Source organism: Lathyrus oleraceus, chromosome 6, assembly GCF_024323335.1.
Source record: "Lathyrus oleraceus cultivar Zhongwan6 chromosome 6, CAAS_Psat_ZW6_1.0, whole genome shotgun sequence".
Taxonomy (NCBI): domain Eukaryota; kingdom Viridiplantae; phylum Streptophyta; class Magnoliopsida; order Fabales; family Fabaceae; genus Lathyrus; species Lathyrus oleraceus.
Genome location: NC_066584.1, coordinates 265128034 through 265154405, shown reverse-complemented (window position 1 = coordinate 265154405; position 26372 = coordinate 265128034). Strand labels below are relative to the sequence as shown.

Here is a 26372-nt window from a genome sequence, read left to right as displayed (position 1 = left end):
CGCCTCGCTTGCATAACATAATATACATTTCATCACACGTAATGCCTAAAATATCAATCATGATAAATTTCCGGATCTACAGACAAACTGGTTGGTCTGATTCTCAAATGTACGTAAAATTTTCAAGCGAAAAAAATTCGAAATCAAGCTTGTGGACGTCGATTTTATTAATCTACAATTTACGTAGTTTAACCTGGTGTGCTTGTTTTATTTTTGACTCATTTTTTAGTCACATTTTGATCAGTTTGAGTCTTTTAACTGATCATTTTTAACTTCAAAATTTGATCAAAACCTTTATGTTTTCTAGAGATTTATTTCACGTTGATCATTTTAGTACATTCATTTTGAGTCCTTTTATTTTTGTTTTTTTGTCAAAATGTTTGAAATAATTAAATACAATTATCTATATTTTTGTTTCAATTTTATTTTGACTATTTAAAATAATTTGAATATTATTTGAAGTATTTGTTGCTAAACTATTTTTAATCACTAAAATCACTGTAAGGGGGCATTTGTGAATTTTCAAAATTATTAAAAATTCTAAAGTGACATATATATATATATATTAGTGATGCTGAGGAAGGGAGAGAGTTGTCGCTTGGGTTTTTCGTTTTTTCCCACTCATAATACACAATTGAGATGAAAAAGAAATTTGTTTCTTTACTCTCATTTTTTTTGATAAAACTATATCAACCCATTCAATTTGATCTCTCTTAAAATTACCAGGAAAAAAAAACTTCACATTAAATCCACTCGTCGTTCGCCATGTAGGTTTATTTTCCTTCTCGTTATTTATATTTTTTGTTTTTTTACTGCTTGTGATTGTTATGTTTTTTCTTATTTTTGTACCTGTTTTTCACTTGCAGTGGAGTTTTATATATATATATATATATATATATATATATATATATATATATATATATATATATATATATATATATATATATATATATATATGTGTGTGTGTGTGTGTGTGTGTGTGTGTGTGTGTGTGTGTGTGAGAGAGAGAGAGAGAGAGAGAGAAAGAGAGAGAGAGAGAATATGTGTGTGTGAGAGAGAGTATTTGTACGTACGTGCGTGTGCATGTGTGTGTATGAGAGTGTGTGTTTGTATGTATACGTGCGCGCGTGTGTGTGTGTTACAAATGTTGTTTTATTTGATTTTTTAAACTCTATTTTAATTTTATTACGATGTGGAATTTTGTTGGATATTGCGTGTGTATGTTATTCTATTATTCTATTTCGATTATATTGATCTGATGTAAAAATATTATAACACTGATGAATAATGAAAAATATAATATGTTTGGGTTGTTGTTGTTTTATTTATGCTTTGGTTATATTTGTTCGAATCGAATCGTGTCGATACGCTGTTTGCATATATGCGTGCATGATGCGTGACACTTGTGTTAATTCGATTCGGTTGTGATGATCCCATTCTTGTGTTAGCTACATTGTTGGTTCTTTTTTCTTAGCACATTTAAAATTCACTTTTACTTTGCATTTCCTTTGATAAATTTGAATATGCACGATTTTGATCCATCTTGTGATGATCACGTTAAGTGTAGCAAGCTAAGTGTAGCGGTAAACTCATGACCATCAAGCTATGGATAAACTTAACGTCAATAAAATCAGAGTCGCCACCGCACTTTTATTATTTCCAAAGGAAAAGGGCAACAATACGAACAAAATCCAAAGATAAGAAGTTTTAAAATCAAAACTAATAAAATGCCAGAGATTACATGTAAGGGGGTTGGTTACACAGAGGAAATGTATTAGCACCCAAAGTGTCCTAGGTACTCCTAGGGAGCCCTTTTTATGTTCAAGTGATTTGGTTTAAATGATGTTTGATAAAATATAGAGTGGGGATGAGAAAAGAATCCATTACTTATATTTTTGTGTTTTACAAATAAGGTTTTGGCAAAACCTTATTGATGCGATTGTTGGAATTATTTTTATGTATGATTGCTTTGAGACCCAAAAAGAGATTTGGGATAAATCTCATACAATCTCTTCAGTGTTGTTGTTTGTATGTTTATAAACCTTTTGTTGTTTATGATGATATTGTATGAGTTTTGTGTTGTGTTGTGTTGTGTGAATAACCCTTTAGAGTTAAGATTCCTCCAGAAATTTGAACGACTCTGTTTGGGTCGTTTGGTTTCTCAATTTTGTGATGTTGCTAGACTGTGTTCTGTTTCCAGAATTTCTCAAATTCGACATATTTTCCAAAATTTCCCAAATATAGTAAAACCCTTTTTATTTTCAAAATAAGTTTAGAGTTGCTATTGAGTACTCTTGAGTTGCTTAGAATTATGAGAGTGTAATTGGTAGTTTGATATATTTTAGGATTGCCTTTGAGAAACTCTGATAAATTTTAGTGTTATGTTGATAAGTGTAAGAGATGAACTTGTTATCTTAGAGTTGTCAGAGTTACTATTTGAGTAACTCTAATATGTTTTAGAGTTGTGTTGGTATGTCTTGGTGTTAAATGTTATTACCATATTGATGGTATGACACATGTAATAATAGGGAGTTAGGTTTTTGAGACATTTTCTATTATGATTAATCAAGCTTCATCAATGGAGAAGCATAACAGAAGCATATTATGAACTGATATGAAAATAGCAGAAGAAGAAGAAGAAAGAAGATGAAATCAAGATACTGTTATGTTCAATAAATTGTTTACATGTGGCAATGTATTGCTTTATATATTGCAACCTTATCTCGTAACTACCAATCACAATAGAGTAAACTTAACTAACTTATAATCAATTGTATTAGCTTAAACTATAGTGATTAGCATGATTAATCTCAACATTTTCCGGCGGCGACTTCTAATTTTGGGTGTTTTCGACTTTTTTTATGTTTCGGGCATTATTTAGGTTTTTTGAGTTTGAGACATTTTTTGGAGCTTTTGAGTTCCAGAGCATTTCAGTGGTATTTTTGAGCATCTTTTGACGTTAGAGTCCTTTTGGTGATCTTATAGTCACTTTTGAGTAAATTGAGGAAATTTACTGTCATTATCCTAGTAGAGTTATTACTCGTAGATTTTTAAAATCTTTTTGAGACATTTTGAGAAAATCACGAGTTTTTGATAAATTACAGAAATTATGAGTTTTGAGACATTTTGAGTTTATTGAGTATTTTGATGAGTTGAAATTTTCGGTAATAACATAACTTTATGTTTTCGAGGAGAAATAATTAAAATTATTTTGAAAACATGTTTTTAAGCATAATAGTCCAAGAGGGATTACAATTAGGCCTTTATTGGCGATTTGAGAATAGTAATCAAGAGAGGGATTACAATGAGGTCTTTATTGGCAATTTTAGAATAGTAATTCAGAGAGGGATTATAGTGAGGCATTTATTGACGATTTGAGCATAGTAATCCAGAGAGGGATTATAGAGCTATGACTTGTGTATGGAGAATTATAGGTTCAAGACTGGAACCTTTTTTAGAATATTTTGAGATTTATGTTTTGTGATTTTGGGATGTTGATGTTGTTGCATGTTTTTATTGTTCATAACATGTATTCATTTATTTCGGAGATATGTAAAACTTCGGTCTAGTGGTGGCCTAGTTCAGAGAGGAACTATGATAGTCTTACGTCCAGAGAGAGACATAATTCAGAGAGGAACTAGAGACATGGGAAAATTAGTAACATACCTATGATCCCAGTGATTTTGGAACCACATACATTTAAGAAGGAGTTGGTGGAATTAGCATTATATTGCATTGATATTTGTTTTGATTATGTTTTGAGTGTGATTGAGATGTTGTATAATTAGTTATTATTATCTTGTTTTGTTGAATTTCACTGTTAACATTTATTAGATGTATTCTCACCCCTGTTTGTTATTGTGGCGTAGGTACTCTTCGGAAGTACATACAATTTGGTACAGGAGTAACCGCTGAGTTAGAGGATGGCATCAATGCCTCTTTATCTTTTATCATTGGGTCTTAAGGGAGTTGCTCTGATATTTAGCACTGAGGATGAGATATCTTATGTTAATTGTGTTATTTTTTTTATGTTGGAGTTTGTTGTTGAGACTTTTATGTCACACTCATTTATTTATGCTGCTTACTTTTACATGATTGTTTGGTAATTAAAGTTTTTATACTATGATGAAGTATGCATGACACTCTAATTTGTGGAATTTATTTGAATTATTTTATTAAATATTGAGTAGGAGATTAGGGTTTTACATTTAGACAATATGATATAACCCTGTTATCTTTTTCTCCTCAATCTTCTATCTGTGATTGTTGTTAGTGTGTCTGTGGACAAAAGAGTTTGTCTTATACCCTTATGCCATGTTCTTGAATACCTTGTATGGGGATAGAAATAACTATTTATTTGTGTGATTTTTGATTTCCTTGTTATTGTTGTATGATAAGATGTGGTTGTGCCATTTGGGGCGAATTTTCTTAATAATAATTAGATCAAAATATATACTTGTTTGGGGTCAGATTTTTGTTGGTTTTGAGTGATAACTGTAAAATTCACAAAAAATATCTCAAACGAACCTTTTTCTCGATTAATCATATTTATCAGGAAAAAAACCAGAAAGATCGAAAAAAATAGAAATTCGGATAGACCGCTACGACGATCGGTGGCCGTCAAAATACTGTTGGACGGAGGAGCCGCGGGGGCAATCAAAAAATCGGAGGAGCCACGTGAGGGCGAGTCATGGCGGAGCCGCGAAAATTCAGGAGTAGCACGACGAGCGCCACAGCGGCGGGCGACAAAGCCGCTTGAGTTCGAGGGAGCCGTGCGGCAGGTGCTGCAGCAGCGAGCGAAAGAGCCATTGGAGTTCGAGAATCATGCGGCAGGCACTGTTATGCGGGCGGAGGAGATCACCAAAGGTCGGGTCGCATGCCGGTAGCGGTTCAGGTGGTCGGCGCTTCGAAGTTCTATTCACTGTCCAGTCGGTGTCTTTCGAGCATTTTCGAGTTCGATGATCTTCGTTACCTTTTTGATAAGTTTAAGAGACATATTTGTTAGTTAGAGTTTTTAGAGTTGCTATTGAGTTGTTGAGTAATTTATAATAAAATTATTGAGTTGAGTTGAATTTGAGTAAATTTGACATTTTAGAGTTATTTTGATAAGGCTAGAGTTGCCTTGAATATTTGTTGTCTTACCCTGGCCTTACATAAGTAATAAGGTGAATTACTCTATTTGTGAGTAGTATTGGAATAATGTGTTGATAATATTTCACTATTGATGAGTGTGTGAATATTCTATATTGATATGATTGAGTCATAATTGTGTAATATATTTTTGAGTTGAGTAGTTTAGAGAGAACTACCGTGTTGGCCTTGCGTTGACAAATTGTGATTTAGAGAGAACATTTTTTTTAGTACGAGATATGAATGATGTATCTTTGATTTCGAGTTAAACTGTTGCATATGTGTTTTTTTAGAATTATTCTTGAGTCTCATGCATTCATGTATATTGGAGATAGGTAGGACTTCAGTTCGATGATGTCATTGTTTAGAGAGTATGTTGTGTTCCAGAGAGGAACCATAGACGTGGATAAATCAATAACATGCCTCTGAAAAATAAAAACATTGGTACCAAATGCATTATTGGAGGAGTAGTACAATGCATTGGTACATTTGCATTGTGATTGTTGTTGATGATGGTGTTGTGGATTATTGTGTAAGAATGATCATTGATGTTATGTAAGACTATACTCATTGTTTAATGCACCACTATCATCTGTAAAGTTATATTCACCCATGTTTGTTGTTTTGTACTCCCTAGAGTACAGATAATCAGGTATATGAGTGGTTGTTATTAAGCTGAAGGAGGAAATTGAGGCTGCTTCACTTATTTGTCGTTTTCTGCATTATTTAGCTTTGTCGGTGCTCTAATCTGTAACACTGAGTTGAGATATTCTATTCGATATTTTTTTGAGTAGTTGGATTAATATAATTAATCGAGTATTTTATTGAGATATTACAAAGCATGTTTGATGTTGATTCCGATGCGTTGTTATTTTTTTTTTGAAAGATGTGATTATTTGAGAGATATGGGACATCCTTGATGGTTAAAATATGATTATTAGATATTTTATTTTAATTAAGAGTATTCGGGGATATGGTGTTACAAGATTGCCATTCCCTAGCGGTTTATTATCCCCCGCCCTTAATATGCATTTTACAAATATATTAGTACATTTATGCTACTAGGTCAGATTAGATAAATCAATGCAAACTGACTTTTAGTATTATTTATCTTTTAATTTCAGTCAATTTAAATATTAATTGAATTACTTATTTACAAATGTTTAAATAAAATAGACTTTTGAGTAGTCTCATAGGTCAATCAGACCTTCGAAAAAACCTGATTCAAACTTAAAAATAAACTCATAATAACTTACAGGTTATGGTTACTTTTATATTTTTAGTAGATCAAACTTAAGCTTGAGAAAACTCTATTCGACCCAGTTTATTCTCACTGCTACTTGCACACCTTGATCTTATAAAAATATGTTTTATTTACCATATTTTATGTTTCAAAATTATTTGTATCATTTTTACTAATATATTTTTATTTATTATATTTTAATTGCATGGTTATTTTACTAACTATAACTAATAATATATTATGATTAACATGTTATATTATCATTAAATCAATTAAGAAGACTTAATTAGTGATCAAGTCTTTTAACTTAATTTCACATTTCATTTTAGTTTCTTGTCTAATAAACGTTATATATTAGTCCCTTAAAAACACCTTTATTAGTCTAGTTGGTCATTTTCGTTAGACTTAAAAACAGCATGCAAGGCAATTGCTAAATTATTGAGTCCCTATATGAATTAAAAAAATAATATCTTGTTTAAACCAGAGGAGTTTTATTTTCGGAGGTTAAAAACCCCGTAAATGATGAATAATGTGTAAAAAAAAAATAGCAATTCTTCTCCTTTTATTAGAATATAATTACTCACACAATGGAACATTAAGTTCATCACCAAGTAAGTGGACAAACCATAAACACACAAATACACAAAATTGAATATAATTACTCACACACAAAAAAGATTGATATTACACTAATAAATTATACCTCGCAATAATCACAACCTTAGTAACAAAAAAAAACTTATTAAAGAACGAATATAGGGAGTATAGTATATTGATTATCTCTACTCCAGATAAATTTAAGCTGGTATTGGAGTTGAGATTAACCATTGTTTTAACAATAATATTATTAGTCATTGAAGACATCCTTTAACATATTCATCTTGTTTTATTTTTATCTTGACTATTGATAATATGATTTTTTTTAAATAACCAAGTTTTTTAAAAATTATTTCAAAATAACCAAATTTTCAATTTTTTTTCCAAAATAACCACATTTAAAAGAGGATGCGCCGGAAGGACCGACGCACCCCTTAAACCACAAGAGGAGGCATCCAAGGCATTTGTGCATGTATTTGGCTCCTCATGAGGAGGCGCCAATGCCCCTGGCGCCTACATCGTGCCTTAGGTGGAGGCGTCAAATCCTCTGGCGCCTGCATGTGTTGACATGTGGGCGTCCTGCCTCTTGGCGCATGCATTTTTTTCCTTCTCTGTATAAATACCACGCCTTCAATGCAATATTTTTCACACAAAATCATCCCCTACTACCATATTTTCTCTAATTAAACTCCACTCTCCTTCAAGTTTTTGTGTTTTAACCATGTCTACATAAATTCAGAAGCGAAATGCGGATGTAATATTTTCCGGCGCTGCGGCTCCGATACAGATTCGTCTCTGGAACATAGATACACTTGAACGTCTTAATCAGATGTTGTACACTTGGTTAGAGGGAGAAATTGGAGATGATTAAAAGATTAGAAGAATACAATGGCTTGTGTCCATGTTCAACCAAAATGGAGAAGTGTGCGAGTGAGTGGATATTAAGACCGACCAAGACGCTCGTAGGATGATGCATTACATGTTCAAAATTGTTTTGATGGTTGTAATCGCATAGTTCTTGTATTATAGTTGTTTTAATTGTATGTGTTATTGTTTATGTAGTGGTATTTTCGTCACAGACGTCTAATATGAAATAAAATTAGTATTTCATATATTGCAACAGAGGTACATGTGAATCTATCTAGTTGTGCTCGTTCCAACACTAGGATAGTTATTATGATTGTGACCTGGCTGACGGCATGGACTACATAGTCTAACCATTTTGTTCGCCGTATCCATTTCGGTTCGAATCCGGTGTTGTTTGGGCGACCCTTTTTCTTCCTTCGCATAACTTCATTGTGCCAGACGATGTCCCCTTGATATTCTAGACAATAATCCTCTTTTGCCACTACGGAAAAACTAATTTTATAAACATTTGATAGGCTGATGACTTTGTAAACTTCAGATAGCAAGTAGGATGAATCCCTTCGAACCTTTGAGCATGCCGCAATGACATGGGAGCAGGGCGTACGAAAGGCTTGGAATTTTCCACAGTCGCACCAACCTCTATCTAGTTCGACTCTGTACTATCCCATCGGCATGCCCTCATTGTGATCCATGGACTCGGCAACACTATACCAACCTTTAGTGCAGTCAAAGACCGTAACCACATGAGTGTTTGCTTTGGCAGCTTCATGTCTAATGAATTTCATTGAAGCATCACTAAACAACTGTCTAGATTGCAACACTAAACTCCATTTTGAGCGTCTGGTTTCAAACAACACCGCTAGCCTGAAATATGTTGCCTGCACCAAAGCGGTTATTGGTAGGTTACGGATGCCTTTGAAAACAGAGTTCATTGATTCCACAAGATTTTTCGTCATGTGGCCCCAACATTGACCGTTGTCATATGCCCTAGTCCACTTCTCCAATGGAATACTATCGATCCACCGCATTGCATCTTCGTTTGAGAATCTTATTTCTTCACAGTAGTGTTTGAAAGAAGGTTCTGATAATGCGTAACCTGCATTGACAACCTTCTTCCGCAATGTCTTATCTTTGATTTCCCGCATGAAATTATGAGCAATATATCTAATACAGAAGACATGCGTCGAAGGAGGATTATGCCAGCCATTATCAATATTATTATATGCACTGATGATTGAAGGGTGTCTGTCGGAGATCAAACATAAGTTAGGCTGAGGTGCAACGTGAAATCAGAGATTTCTTAAGAAAAAAACTTCATCCCTCGGCAGTCTTCCCTTCAACTAGGGCAAAGGCGATTGGAAAAATGTTGTTGTTGTCATCTTATGCCACTGCCATCAGTAACGTTCCTTTGTATTTCCCATACAATCGTGTACCATCAATTTGTATAATTGGTTTACAGAAAGAAAAATCTATGATGCATGGTTGATACGCCCAAAAGAGACAGTGGAATATTCCATTTCCAACAGCACACGTCCCGTCTGGTGTATATGCAGGCAACGTTTCCAACTTGACAATAGTCCCTGGAGCATATTGTTTTAGAGCCAACAAGTATTTTGGAAGTTGTTTGTACGACTCCTCCCAATTGCTAAACATTCTTTCAACAACCTTTGTCCTAGCTATCCATGCCTTCCTATATGATAGAGTGTACTTGTACTCTGCCCTAATATGTGAGATTATTGTACTCACCTTTAACGACAGATTATCGCCAATGACATACAATATTTCATCGTATATTAGTTGAGAGCTTAATTTCTGATGATCCTGCATTGGGTTTTTCAGGATGCATGTGTGAAATGTGTCTCCTTGTTTCAAAGATCCTTGCATTTGTATATAAGGACTGTACCATATATCCGATGAAGGTTCACCGGAACCCAAATTCAACCTTGTCATGTGTTAGGGTGGACAGTATACATGACTAGCTAGTATTGGCTCCTCTTCCTCATCAGCGATCACCAATGAATTAACCATGATCTCGGCTTCTTATTCTTCGTCATCTAGAACATTCACCTCAACTTGTTCGTCATCAGTTTCACAAAATACTTGTGACTGATCAATGAACCGAGACACTTTTTGTTGATGTGGTAATATATACAACTCTATATCGTTGTAACCAGATTGTTCGTGATTGACAAACATATGTTGAACATCATCATCATCTCGATTCTTCTTCTGATAAAACTTCACCTGGTTTTCTGCAAACCAAATCGGACTTTTATAGATGATTTGGCCCACATTACTGCATTGCAATTTCTTTTCTATTCTTTGTTTCAGATGTGAAAAATTTGATCGTTGATTTATTGTAAACTAAGTTACCTCTGTGTTACGAAAACAAAAATCGAATAATTGATGATCAAATATTTCACCTTCGATATGGGCACTGATCATGTAATTTTGTGAGGAAGACATTTTTTTAAAATCTAACTTTTTTTATACTGAAATTGAATGCATTGCTAAGTTGTTCATCTGCACAGACTTAAATAGCCTAAACCATGAATACGTTCATCACTTGGTTCGTCTGCACAAACTTGACCATGCATCCAATGAAAAGAATTCAGAAGAGAATCTTTGTGGCAAGGAATCTCTGTGGCAAAGAATCTCATAAGAGAATCCCTGCCCTAATATTCCAAAGAGGCGCTCATTCCTTAGGGCATAAAGCAACCTAGGCGCCAAGAGGAAGTGCGCCTCTTTTCAACAATTACAACTAGGCGCAAAGAGGAATGACACCTCTTCCCAACAACTACACATAGGCGCCAAGAGGAAGGGCACCTCTTCCTTGCATGTGATAATTCACATGCAGGCGCAAAGAGGAGGGCGCCTCTTCCTTGCATGTGATTCTTCACACGCACGCCTAAGACTATCACATGCACGCCTAAGACTATGTGGTTATTCTACTTATGTCATTGCATGCAACCAATCACTTGCTTCGTAGGTTGAAAACCTAGTCACTCATTCATCTATAAATAAGCTTCAAATCACAATATCAAATCATCTTCAACACTACTCATTTATACTCTTTCTTTACCATACTATTTCTCTGCCACACTCAACCTCTGCAACATCAAATCATGTCTTTGTTGACTATGGGTTATGAACATAGAGGAACACTCGAGAATATCTCGACATTTGTATGTTATCACTCTCTTTTTACTTATTCCATTTTAAAGTCGTATACTTATGTTATTTATGTTTGTATTATTTATTACTTCTTCTTATTATATTTCTTACTTATGTGTTATTAGGATCCAAAGCATTTTTGATGCCGTGTACATGAATATGTATCCCATGATCCTTTGATAGAACCATATATTAGAGGATATGGATTTGGAAATCTCCTCAACATTGTCTCGTACTCGGTGGACTACAAGTTCATTCTTGCTTTGTTGGAGATGTGGAGACCCGAGACCCACACATTTCACCTTCCTATGGGTGAGTGTACCGTCACACTTGAGGACTTATACATGTTTTTGGATCTCTGTATATGTGGAAAGGCCCTGAATGGTAGAGTTGACAAAGACAACTCTATCTGCAACGAATTATTGGGCACCCCTTTGTGCGACGACCAAACTGAGGGAGAGTCATCTGGTCAAGCAAGGGGGCAAGGTATAAATTTAAAATACCTTAAACAATATTATGCGAGTATAATATTGTCCGAAGAATCAACCAAGTACGAGAAAATAATTAAAGCTCAGTGTTATATTATGATTTTATTTGGTAATTTTTTATTTCCAGAAAGTACATGTAATTCAGTAAATATTATGTATTTACCTTTGTTACACAACATTAATAAGGTAAACACATATAGTTAGGATTCAGCTGTGTTGGCTCATATATATAGTGAAATGTGTAAAACTGCAAAAAAGAATACTTGTACGTTTGTTTCATGTGCGTATTTGCTACAAGCATGGGGTTGGTCAAGAATGTCGTCACTCGCCCCGATAAACAGGAATCCATTCATGTTCCCGTTTGCAACAAAGTAAGTCTAACACTTTACCATTTTATTAATTATATTTTATATTACAATTAACTGTAAATAATATTTTTCACTTTTTTTATCTAAGGTGGTCAGTAAGGGAGATGAACTACAATAGGTGTCTGAAACACGCTATTGTAGTCTATCACAATCTATTGGACCATATTGGACCTGACGATGTAATAATCATACACAACTATATTTTAATTTAAAAATACTTATCAAATTATTTATCATCTAATTGTTTCGTATTGTTTTACAGTTTATATGGAGGCCATATCTGGGTCTTGATCATGATGTGAACCATGACGATGCTGCAATTTGGACATCAAAGACACCGATTATCCGGTTTACTACGGTGGAAATGCACCATAGTGACCGGGTCAAACTGAAGTTCGGCATGCAATAACAAATTCTAGAATCTCTCACATGTTTGGGGAATTGGCATCAAAAAAGGGTTGATGCACAATGAGATTATTCAGACTGGAGAGACTTTGCAAAAGAGATGTGTCGTCAATGGAGGAATCGACGACAACACATCTTAAACGAACCGGTCATCCATGGTGCAAGACCAACTCAACAATATATGGCATGATTTAGGTCGGTAACAACTCAACAATTTATATCTGAGCCGCGGTATTTGATGGATCTACGCAAACTAGCTTCGTCATCGTACGCCCCACAACAATTCTCCTCCTAACACCAATGTCAAACCACCCAAACCCAACAACCATCATCACAACATCAACCTACCATATACACACAATAACCAAACACCCAACCTCGCAACCGTTCATGCCATCCACCCAACAACCAATCACCCAACATCGTAATCCATTCATGCCACCCATCCAACCACAAAACCAAGAATCAAACCCTACCCACCAACAACCATACGACTCAACCACAACCGTCTATAACCCGGATAATTCATATGGGTCACTTCATCGTAGCCCCCCACCAATGACCACTCAAACAATCCAACACCAAAACACACAACAATTGTTTAACTATAATATGCTCCAGGAACCATTGCTTCGTTTCCAAAATGATTCAATGTCCCAATTCGGACAACTATACCGTCCACAATCCACCCAACCCCATCGACCTAACTACGATGACATGGGCACCGAACTCCATTACGGAAGCGCCGTTGGTTAGAGCCCCTCCAGATATTGGGAACAAATGATGACACATCGGTCAAATACCGCTGGAACATCCGCTGAACCTTCACACCAGTCATCATTCGATCAGGTCAACACACAAAGACCTCAAACACCTCAAGAAAATCGTGGGAGACCTCGGAGACAAACTAACGCACCTGGATGTGGAATAGGTGGCCGTTTCGATTGGGCGGTCATTAAATTTTTGTCAATCCCATGTAACAATTATTACCACATGAATAAAAAAATTAACATTACTTTTTAATTAAAAATAATAATAATACAAGGGTGTATGCGCCAGATGAATTGGCGCATACACCACATGCACCATATAGGCGTCAGGGGCATCAGCGCCTCCTCATGAGGGTCAATGCATGCGCCAAGAGCATTGACGCCTCCTCATGAGGAGCCCAATGCATGCGCCAATGTCTTAGGTGCCTCCTCTTATGGTTTAAGGGGTGCGCCAGTCCTTCTGACGCATCCTCTTTTAAATGTGGTTATTTTGAAGAAAAAAATTGAAAAATTAATTATTTTAGAATTATTTTTGAAAAACTTAGTTATTTTAAAAAAAATCTGATAAAATATTCAATAATTTATACTTTATTCATTAATTCTTCTATAATAACCTTGAATGTGAACTTGTGAAAAAAAAATGAATTAATTACTTTATATGTCAAGATTTCAAATGCACAACTGAGAAAACAAAGAAATCACTTTTTTGCTATTAAATAGAATGTAATCACATAAACACATCATTTTTCAATTATTCATAAAATAGAATAATTCATTTGCAAGAAAACTTACAACATTCAAACACAAGAGGCTTCCAATGATTTGTAACACATATCTCATACAACTTTGATTTACCATATCATTTCTTCACACCTAATAATAATTATAATATTAAACTAGTTACTATCTTTATGAACTTCAAGTTGTTGTTGACAAAAATTTACAAGTCAATAAAAACCCGTCAACACAATTCAAAATACTCAAATGTGACATTGTAATTTTGTTGAAATTCTAAATTGTAGCTTTTGTAAAATTCCAATAGCCCACGAGTGATTATGCTAAACTCACCAAATATACAACGATATATATTCATTACTTTAGATCAATTTCCATCTAAAATAGTTTCAATCATAGAACAACTCACTTAAACAAAACACCTTAAAAGTCAATTTTACAACATTATTAGAAGATTAACTAAATTAATTGAAGAAAATCCTAATGATAAAACACATACCCTAATGAAAACTTGCATTTATCAAAAACCCATAAGAGAGTAAAAATTGTATACAATAAAACAAATAAAAAATCTTCTAACGTAAAAGATATATAAAACAGCATTGCTATGTGTACACCATAAGTTACACCTACACCGTATGCATTGTTCACAAATACGGTGAACAGTGTCGTGAACAATAAATCTGTACATGAACAATGATGTGAACAGTACCATGTGAACAGTGCGCGTGCATGAACAGTACCCTGTGAACAGTGTCTATGTACTGTTCATGAACAGTGATTTATATATTAAAATAAAATTGGTTAATAAAAGATAAAAAATTGGTTAACGAAGTTATGAAGTTGGTTAATTAACATCCAGATATAAAAATAATTTTTAGTTGTAAAACAAAGTTGGTTAATAAAATATTAAATATTGATTAATGAAGTTATAAAATTGGTTAATTCACACGACACTCTTAAATAAATAAATAAAAATAGTTTTTTTATATATTTTTATAAAATAATATTTTATTATTATAATATTTTACTGTTCACCATATTGGTTATGGTGAACAGTAAAATACGGTGTAGTGTATGGTTTGGTGTATGAATAACATTTTTCTATATAAAATCTCCTTCAACTAATAAATCTATAGACAGGTAAATGAATAATCAATAAAAAGTTAATGTATGGGAGTCAATAGCACAATCATCCAAACATTGAAATCGTCAACATAAATCTTATATAGAAACAACAAACAAACAAATATCTATGAATGAAAAAAAATGTAAAAGAAAAAAAAACTTATAAAAGGCATATACACTTTCATTCTTGAACATGTTAGATGTGACACTAAAAGCAGATATTTGACCGAGCTGAATCCTGACTTAAACAACAAACAAAAATCACATATTTGAGTGTAATTTCAAAAGTCAGAAAGAACCATATATCAATCTAAAGAAAAATAAAAACTATATAAAAGACGTTGATCATATCAATGAATTGAATGACACAGAAACCAAAAACAACAACAAGCTTGAGCTTCTTCTCGTCTTCCGATATTGGTGTGAGATTGAAGAGAGTTTAGCGAAGAAAAAGAAGGAGAATGAGAGAAAGAGAAAGTTGAAGAATGAAATTAGTCGAAGAAAAATGTGTCAAAAGTTATTTCTAAAATATATGATGGTTGATAGAATAATCCCTAATTATAATTACCGGTATGAGTACCACGTCCAACATAAAATTTGTTGGAAATGGATAAACGGGCGCAGTTTTAAAGAATAAAATTCCATTTATTTTTTTAAATAAATTCTTCTAACTCTTTCATTTTTTCGTTCGGTTTACGAGGTCTAAATATAAATATTAAATACAAATCATAATTCTAACACTTAAGAATGTGTTTGGAAATGAGAGTAAAAAGAGGTATGGCTGAATGGTTAATGAAATGAAGAAATGTTTCGGCTTTTTGTTTTTTTAATTATAAATGAATGTTTAATAAAAGAAATATTTTATCTAAAATAAAATAGTTTCACGTCAAATAAACTAATACCAGCAGCTAGAGTGCAACATATATAAATAAAAATGAATTTTGACAAGATTTAATAGAAAAACCCAATTTGACTAACATAATGAGATTTAAAAAACTTAAAATAAATAATTAAAATGAAGTCTTAAATTAAATTAAGTAATAATAATTTGAGGGAAAAATATCAGCCTCAATCTCGAGCATAAAAAACACGTGCAAAAAAAAGTACGTGACTATATATATGAAAAGAGTTTTTTTTTAAATAATCATGTTTAAAAAAAAACTAAAGTAATCATATTTCAAACAAAAAAAATATTTTATAAGAGAAGTAGGCAGAGGATATGGCGCATGCATTCAATTTTTTTACATAGGCTTCATAGGGTATGTCGCATGCTTATAGGACATGCCACTGCATGTGGCACATGCATGCATCCTCTAGGAGCATGCGTCATAGTCAATGACTAGTGTATTGTTTAGGACTTTTTATATATAGTGCATCCCCTTCCCATAACTTTTCACTCATCTTCTAATTTTCTCCTTGAAATTTTCTTCAAAATATCGAGCTATATTCACAAGAGAAATGTCAATTTGATTTATTCAGTAGTAAATCCTCCGATGAATATATGACTCTGAAACACAGAGACTTTCGAGCATCTTCAGAGGAGCTTGATCTATTGGTTAGATGAAAACATTGTAGAAGGTGAAAATATCAGAAAAATTCACAGGCTTGTTATAGTGTACAACGACAATGGAGAAAGTCGTTTATGAGATTCAGTTAAAACTGACATTGATTGGCGTATTATGATGCATAATTGTGAGGAAATTATCATAATGGTTGTAATCATATAGATATGTTATTTAGTCTTTATATTTGTTTGTTTTATTGTTTAGTTGTTGTTTGTCTTATTGTTTAGTTGTTGCTTAAATTGTTATAACCGAATGTTGTGATCTTTATGAAATGAACGTTGTTTTCAAAATCAAATAAAATGGTTCTATAAAATGAATTACATATAAAATGCAGGACTAAAAGTGGATTATTGAATCATGTTTTGGAGCTTGCTCCAACATTGGGATAATTTGTACGGTTGTGTTCGGGTTGACGACATGAACTACATAATCTCACCATTTTGTTTGCCTATCCATTTCGGTTCGAATACGCGTGCTGTTAGGGCGGCCCTTTTTCTTTCTTCTCATATTTTCATTGTGTCAAACTATCTTCCCTTGATATGCATGTCAATAGTCCTCCTTTGCTACCACCGGAAAGCTATTGTTGTACATATTGCATAGGTTTATGATTTTATAAACGGTGTATAGTAAGTTGGAAGGGTCTTATTGAGCCTTTGAACATGTCGATATTACATGGGAGTAAGACATACAAAAGGCTTGGAACTTTCTGCAATCACACCACCTCTACCTAGTTCAAATCGATAGATCCCCTTGGCCTCCCCTCATAGTAGTGTACATGAATATGCATCACATGAAGAATTGATAGAACCATATTTACGAGTAGCCGATTTTGGTCATTTACTCAACATAATCTCACACTCTATTGATTACAAATTAATCCTCACTTTGGTAGAAATATGGAGACCTAAGACACAAACATCTCACCTTCCGTTCGGTAAATATACTGTCACACTAGAGCGCGTGTACATGTTGTTGGGTCTACCTATCGAAGGTAAGGCTGTTAATGGTAGAGTTAATCAAGATAACGCAATATGCGAAGAACTTTGGGGCGACCCTTTGTGTGAAGACACGATGAGGGGTAAAGGTATTAATTTAAAGTATCTTAAACAACATTATTCAAGTATATTATTAACCGAAGATTCAACCGAGTTAAGAAAATAATTAAAACCCGGTGTTTTATTATGATATTATTTGGTAATTTTTTATTTCCTAAAACTACTGGTAATATAGTAAATATTATGTATTTGCGTTTGTTAAGAAACATAAATAAAATAGGAACATATAGTTGTGGTTCAGTTGTTTTGTCTCATCTATATAGTTCTTTGTATAAAAACGCACAAAAAGGTACTTGTTCATTTTATTCTTGCGCTTTTTTGCTCCAAGCATGAGGTAGGTCGAGAACGTTGTCACTCACCCCCGTCAACGAGAACAAATTTACATTCCTCTTTGCAACAAAATAAATTTATCTCATTATTTCCACTTGCTTATTTTATACTACAACTAACTGTAAATAATTTATTTTCACTCTTTTGGTTTATGTAGTCTGTTCTAGGGATGAGCTATAACAAATGTCTCAAACACGCTATAACGGTCTATCAAAATCTTATATATCACCTTGAACCAGACGATGTATTACAACTAAACAACTTATCATCTCGTTAATTTAGTTTTAATATTACCAATTTATAAATCTTCTAATCATGTATTTTTTCTATACAGTTTATCTAGAGGCCGTATCTGGGTCTCGACCATGAGGTTAACCCCGAGAATGTTGCAGTTTAGACTGCAAAAACAACAATCATCACGTTCACTACCGTGAAGATGCACCATAGTGACCGTGTCAAACTGCAGTTCGACATGCATCAATAAATCCCAGACCCCCCGGCGTGTTTGGGACAATGACATTAACTAAGAGTCAGTGCCCAATGAAGTTATTCTTATTGGAGAGAGTTCACTAGGGAGATGTATCGTCAATGGAAGAATCGACATCAGCGGATCATAAATGAACCTATCATGTAGGATGCTAGACCAACTCGAAATTATATGAATTGGTATAGATTAGTTACAACGACACAGTTTGTGTCTGACCCGAGGTATTTGATCAACCCACTCCAACGAGCTTCGTCATCATACACCCATCATCAAACCCGCGCCCAACAACCAACCCCACACCATTACCAAACCCAACAACAATGTTAACCCACCCAATCACAACATCACCATACCATAAACACCCAAACACCGATCGAACATGATTACAAATCCACATACACCTAACCCCGTAATCAATTCATGTCACACACCCAAACACAAAACCAAGAGCATGACCCTTGCCACCAACAACCATATGTCGCCACCACATCTTACTATAGCCCCGATGATGCATATGATTTCACCCCATCCCACCATAGTCCTTAACATATGTACACCCAAACATCACACCACAAAAACACTCAAACATCACATCGCCAAAGCACCCAATAAATACATGTCTTTCAAACACCACAAGAACCACTGCTTCGCTTCCAAAATAATTTAATGTCTCAATTCAACGTACCAACCCGCCTAAACATAATCCAACTAATACGATCCAACTACGACAACATGGGAACCAAACTCGATTACGGCAGCGCTGGCTACTGATGGATATGATTGAAAATTTGTTAGATATGTCAAGACACTCGCACCAACCACCTTTGCCTCAAGCGAATACTAGAAGACCCAAACACCTCATGGAAATTGTGGGAGACCTCGAAGGCAGGCGAATGCGTTGGGATGTGGAATCGGTAGACGTTACGATCGAGCGTGTCATTAAATTTCTATCCAATCATTGTGTAATAATATTTGATGGAATAATATTATAATTTTTTATTAAACATTTAATTTAATTTAATTTTGTTATTAAAATAATTATAAAAAAAAACAAGACAACACAATAGACATTGTCTGTGGCTCATGCTCTTAGAGGATGCATGCACGCGCCACATACAATTGCATGTCCTATAAGCATGCGCCATGCATGATGATGCCTATTACAAAAAATGAGTGCATGCGCCATACTCTCTAAGTACTTCTTTTGTGGGCGGATTTTTTTTTGTTTGAAACATGATTGTTTGATATATTTTTTTTAAATATAGTTATTTCAGAATTTTTTAAAAAGATAGGGTTGAAAAAAAATTCACAAAAAGAAATATCATAGTCAATTTTTTAGAAAATAAAAATTAAATAAAAAAAAGTAAAATGAAGAATTAACCTGCTTTCTGAAATTAAATAAGAGATTTTTGCAACACTATGACACAAAATTTGAATCCATAACTCAGATTAACGAGGTTAGTAGTAGCCGGTAAGCCAGTGCCACCAACCACCATTTCTCTCAGTCACACAGATCTACATTCTTCATCTATAAATAACCACAATACACTTCCTCACATTCCGCGCTTCGCTTCTTCCTTCTTTCTCCTCCTAACCTCACATTCTTCATTCCCAACCAATAGGTACGTTTCAACACCTCATCTTTCTCTCCCTTTTCTTCAATCATCATTCTCTTTAACCGTTTTTTCTTCTTAGATCTGTAACAAAAAGACTAGTTACTACCATTTCAGAAACCTCTAATGGCTGGATCTAGCTGATCTAATTATTAATTTGGTTGATTAATTATTGATTATTGATTTTTGTTTTGTCGGTTACTTCAGGAGAGATTTATAGATAAACGATAAAAATGAAGGTAATAGATAAAATTCAAGGATCTGCGGCGGATCCGAACAGAGTAGTTTTCTCGTTCGAGTTTTTTCCGCCGAAAACCGAAGATGGAGTTGATAATTTGTTTGAGAGAATGGACAGAATGGTTGCTCATAATCCTTCATTTTGTGATATCACTTGGGGTGCTGGAGGAACAACTGCTGATCTGACGTTGGAAATTGCCAACAAGATGCAGAATATTATTTGTGTTGAGACTATGATGCATCTTACTTGCACTAATATGCCTGTGGATAAGATTGATCATGCTCTTGAGACTATTAAGGGTAATGGGATTCAGAATGTGCTTGCTCTCCGTGGAGATCCGCCTCATGGGCAGGAGAAGTTCGTTCAGGCTGAAGGTGGATTTGCTTGCGCGCGTGATTTGGTATGATTGTTTTTAAGTCTGGATCAATTCTTGTTGGTAGCACTAGTGTTGATTAATCATGATTTTAATATAATATGTTGAATTGGTACTAGCATTGTTTTGAGTTGTTTTGATTTTTTTGTTATTGTTTTAGTTTTCTCTTGGATACATGATTGAGATGTGAAAAGGGATTTTTTTTCTTCTAAAGAAACATGGTTTTAGTATGATTGGATAGGTTATATCTAAATTGATTTTGTGTTCAGACCTTGAATTGATTAGATGAAATTATTAAAAGTAATTTTTAGTTAGGTTGAATAAGTAGCAAGTTTTACATCAAACTTGTTTTCAGAATGAAAAAAACATCCAAATATTAGTCTTTTAACAAAATAAAATTCATTCAAAATCAGGTTTGTGAAACCCTCACTTGAATTTGCACATAATGTGTCTGGAAGTTTCAATTGATTGTGCTTTAGGCGCTGTGTTAAGAATCATTCCTAGTTCCAACACATTCTTTCTCTTGCAGTTTTCAGTTTTTTGAATAATTTGTTTATCGGTTGCTATCTTAACATTTCTGTTTTTGCCGTGGGTGGCTGGTATCATTATGTGATATCAGGCCTTAAGTCATACTCCATTTTATCTCTTCACCTCTGAATAAGTTTAAAGTTCTTGGACTCCATTTATTTTTGTGAAGAATAGCCTTAGTGTGGTAAATTGATTTCTGTTCGAGCTATTTCTCAGAAAATATTTTCATTTAACCCTTTAATTGGAAAAGCTCTTACGTTGTAAACAGATACATGGCACTGCCTAATTCATCTTGCCAGATGACTTCTGAAAAGATGATGCTAATTTTTCTCATACTTGGGAGATTCTTAATGCATTGGGGATATTTTCAAATTATTACTGCTCTCAAGTCTCAACATAGAAAAATAATCAAAACCTGTAATGGCAAAGAAGTACACCTTTTACAAACAATACTTTCAAATGTATAGACAGAAGTTTCCAATAAGTTATGGAACATTATATTCCATTCTTATTGATGATAAAAACCTAAAGCTTGGTTTCATAAAACTTGACATACATGTCTGGTCTTGAGACTTGATTTTGTGGTTGCTGATTTTGCAGGTAAAACATATCAAAAGCAAATACGGCGACTACTTTGGCATTACTGTTGCTGGTTATCCAGGTTTCTTGCTTATGATATCACTTTTTCAGCATTATTATCACTTTCAACTATGTTTTTCTGCTTCTCTTCTCACCATCATAATCTATTATCTCTCTCTTCAGAGGCACATCCAGATGTTATAGGAAATGATGGGTTGGCTCCACTGGAAGGTTATCAAAGTGATCTTGCTTACTTGAAGAGCAAGGTCTTGTCTCTAAATCAGAATCCACAGTTTTTACTCAAAAGTTTTATTTATTATCTGTTCTAGAATCCAAATTTCGGTAATTGTTTAAATCTGTGACTAGCATGCTTAAACATGTAGGAAAATAAAAAGATAAATCATAAAAGGTGCATGTAAAGTTACTATTTCTTCCCTTTTAAAAAAAATGAAAATGCAAAACTAAAGAGGCTGGGGTGAGCTGCAGTCAAAGTGTATTGCAGGGAATTTTTGTTCATCTTTCTGTCTTACTTTCGATCCCCTATTCTGAGCTTATGATCCTTTTATAGGTTGATGCTGGAGCCGATTTGATTGTCACCCAGTTATTTTATGACACTGATATATTCCTCAAATTTGTGAACGATTGTCGCCAAATTGGAATAACTTGTCCTATTGTGCCTGGAATTATGCCCATTAACAATTACAAGGGCTTTATCCGCATGACTGGTTTTTGTAAAACAAAGGTGAGCACAATTTTTTATAGACCTTTAAGCATTAAATTTTCTAAATATTATAGTATCTCAAGGACCTTGGGTTCCACAAAGAATGCATGAAAAAGCACTTAATTCTTAAAAAGGCTTGTTATATGTTTTCTTTTTACAGATGTGAGTTGTGATATATTGTTCATTTTTAATGAATCTAGATACCTGCTGAGATAATGGCTGCTTTAGAGCCAATCAAGGACAATGAAGAAGCTGTCAAGGCTTATGGAATACACCTGGGAATTGAAATGTGCAAAAAAATTATGGCTCATGGAATTAAGACAGTGCATCTTTACACGCTAAATATGGAGAAATCGGCATTGGCGATACTAATGGTTACTCCTATTTCATGCAACATTCTAGCTTATGATATGTATATTGTCAATTTGTCATTAACCAACTGTCCTGAATGATTGAACTGTTATACGAACACATGACTGATTTTAAATCTAAAAGGCCCCCTTCCCGCAAGAGCCACTTACTTTGTGGAGAAAGACAAATTTTTATTAGAAAAATGGATGCAATACGGATCAAACTCTACCCCACTTAGTTATAGAGATTCTAATATAATGTTATATCCCAAAAGCTTGAGTTTTGGGTGTGAAAGCATGTGAATGAATGACTGTATATCTAACATTTTTTTGGCAAGACTTTACTAATGTTGATGTTGGTTTTATTGCTTGCAGGGCCTTGGCTTAATTGAAGAATCCAAAATTTCTAGATCCTTACCTTGGAGACGCCCTACAAATGTTTTCCGTATTAAAGAAGATGTCCGCCCAATATTTTGGTATTTTACGGTTGCAGCTATTGTCTTGTTCCCGAGTATATGAGTTTGTATTGGTTTAAAGCACCTCTTACTTTCTAAACCAACTATTGTAGGGCAAATCGTCCAAAAAGCTACATATCCAGGACCATAGGATGGGATCAATACCCACATGGGCGTTGGGGTGATTCCGGTAACCCTTCATATGGCGCATTAACTGACTATCAGGTGCAAATGACAACTTAGTGATTTTAATATGCTGACGTTACACCTTAATTTTTATTTGACAATAACAACCAGGAACCCACGCACACAACTGCGAAGTCCCGGGTTCAAACCCGGGACAACGTCTCCAGCCTAACAATATTGGCGTTTTCCAGTTGAGCTAGGCCTTATGGACACACTTTTATTTTTTCAGTGTTGATATTAATATCTTTATAATGTGCAGTTTTTGCGGCCACGTGCAAAGGACAAGAAGCTTATTGAAGAATGGGCAGTTCCCTTGAAAAGCGTTGAAGATATTTATGAGGTAGAATTACTGTAGTTGGAACCTGGAATGTTGCTATGTAGCAATCTTAACAACTGTTCAAGGTCAACTAAATTTTTGTTTATTCTTACATATCAGAGATTCAGACTGTTTTGCCTGGGAAAGTTGAGAACCAATCCTTGGTCAGAACTTGATGGTCTTCAGCCAGAGACAAAGATCATAAACGAGCACCTGGAGAAGATTAACACGAAGGGCTTCCTTACCATTAATAGCCAGCCAGCAGTCAACGGCGAAAAGTCAGATTCTCCTACTGTAGGTAGGTGGGAAAATGTTGTTTTGTATCCATGAATGATGTATTTCTGAATACTGGATCAGAGCATTCTAGTTTGTGCTAATTATATATGATTGATTTTCTTATACAAGTTAGATATGAAATTGCGACAATTTTCTGGTGAAATTATGATTGAATTTGCGGGTATTGATGTCATCCATATTATTGAATTTGATTACACGAGATACACTAACATTTTGTTTTGACATATTGCCTAGGCTGGGGTGGACCTGGTGGGTATGTTTACCAGAAGGCATACTTAGAGTTCTTCTGCTCTAAGGAAAAACTGGATGCACTTATCGAGAAATGCAAGGATCGCCCATTCCTAACATATATGGCTGTGAATAAAGAAGGGGTTTGGAAATCTAATGTGGGTCAAACAGATGTGAATGCTGTGACATGGGGGGTCTTCGCAGCTAAGCAAATATCCCAACCAACCGTTGTAGATTCTGTCAGCTTCCACTCATGGAAGGATGAGGCATTTGAAAGTTGGTATAGAGGATGGGCAAGCTTGTACCCTGAGGCCGACGCATCCAGGAAATTAGTTGAAGAGGTTAGTTTTTAGACAACCGAATCCTTTAAAGCTTGCACTTAACCTTCTTACAAATATTATAGGACTTATTTGATTCTTTCTAATCGTGTCGCAGGTGGGAAGCAGCTACTTCTTGGTCAGTTTGGTGGACAATGATTATGTCAATGGTGATATTTTTGGTGTGTTTGCTGATTTCTGAAACGAGTGTCTTACTATATTAGTTCTTTATCGAAGGAAGTTCTGCTGCTTTGAGTTTTTTACCTTCTTTTCTTTCTTCCCTTAAACGTGATTATTCATACTATATATGATTGTATGTTGAAGTGGCAAATGAATTGTCTGAACATATGGCAACATCTTAACTTTGTCATGTTTCAGAGTCTCATGAGTAGTCTGTAATTTCATAAAATCGCATTTATGTTGACTTGAAAACAAGTCACTTATTCCTCTGAATTTGATTGTTGTATGAGACCGAATATTTATTTATAAATATATGTGTGGAAGTAGAAATAGAAAACTGAAGTCTTATGTATTGCAAGCAGTCTCTTTTTTCCTTATTTATTTGTGTTTCTCCCAGATGTGTGGAAAAAAAAAAGCTAAAGAAACGAGAAGCCTAGATAGAGAAACTTTTAGGCATTGTTTGAGATTGGGAGTTAGGAAGTAAGAGAAGGAGAGGATTTCGAAAAATGATTTATTTAAAATATGTGAAGAAATTCTTATTTTTGAATAATATAATAAATATTGTTAATTTTTGAAATAATATAACAACATGAAAAAGTTCTTCAAATAAATTAGGAGGATTTTGGTTATTGAATAAACATAAATCCTCTAAAACTCTCCACTAAATCCATCTATTCTTTTCGGTTAATCATTTCTTCTTGCAAAATCCTCCCCCTCTCCTTTCTTTTAAATTTCAAATAAGGCGGAGTTGATTTGTTTTGGAGAGTTACAGTTTCTATCTTAAAGTGTTTGATATTTTTGAAGTTTTTAAAAAATATTGCGTTAGAATATAAAATTATATTGTTTTTTAAATATTTTAAAAATATCAAACACATTTCGATATATATATATATATATATATATATATATATATATATATATATATATATATATATAATTCTTCAAAGTCTTTTTTTATAAAAAAGTTTAAAAAATAATTCTTAAACAAATCTTTATTCTCCAAACATATTAAATACATTTTAAAATATACGACTTTAAAAAATCTTTAAATTCAAAATCTTTCAAAAATTATCTTCCAAATACACCCTTAGGATTTGTGGTTGCCTCCCACCTAAACGATGTCTTTCATCTCCCACCTATATGGTGATCATCTCCTTACTCATCGAATATCCTCTTTCTCCATCATGAATCACTGCCAAACCTCACTTTTGGGTGATGCGACCACCACCACCACCAAGAAATGGAAGGTTTGTTAAGAGTGTTCTTAACATTTCAAACTTAACAATGGTGCATGTACTTCTCTCTCTCTGTTTTAGTTGTAGTCCCTCTCACACTTGTGATGTTCGCAACCATTCTTTCACTTTTAAAACTGTCATTAATATTCTACCGTTAGTAGTTACTTTCTTTATTAAATCTATCTATTTTTATTTTTGTGTTTTTTATTTTGTGCTTGTCTAAGTTTGAACTATTAATGTTTGACAATAAAATAAATCTCAAAAGAGTTTTATATCCTTGAATATATTTATATATGTCAATTGACATCTCATAATGAGTCTAACGCTCATTACAATATTATTTTTAGTTATCAATTAATTTTTTAATATTCGATAAAATTGAACAATTTTGATACTAAAAATAATCGATATGTG

The 26372-nt window shown here is 34.0% G+C and overlaps 1 protein-coding gene across 1 annotated transcript; it reads left to right on the top strand.

The window, feature by feature from the left end:
- Positions 1 to 19760: 19760 nt before the first annotated feature.
- LOC127098202 (methylenetetrahydrofolate reductase 2) lies at positions 19761 to 25081 on the top strand. The gene is made up of 12 exons (XM_051036731.1): positions 19761 to 19964; positions 20163 to 20593; positions 21695 to 21755; positions 21857 to 21939; positions 22242 to 22415; positions 22595 to 22768; positions 23120 to 23220; positions 23313 to 23424; positions 23645 to 23725; positions 23822 to 23999; positions 24233 to 24567; positions 24662 to 25081. The coding sequence occupies exons 2-12, from the start codon at positions 20189 to 20191 to the stop codon at positions 24743 to 24745; spliced, it is 1788 nt and encodes a 595-aa protein (XP_050892688.1). The 5' UTR covers positions 19761 to 19964; positions 20163 to 20188; the 3' UTR covers positions 24746 to 25081.
- The last annotated feature ends 1291 nt before the right edge of the window (positions 25082 to 26372 follow it).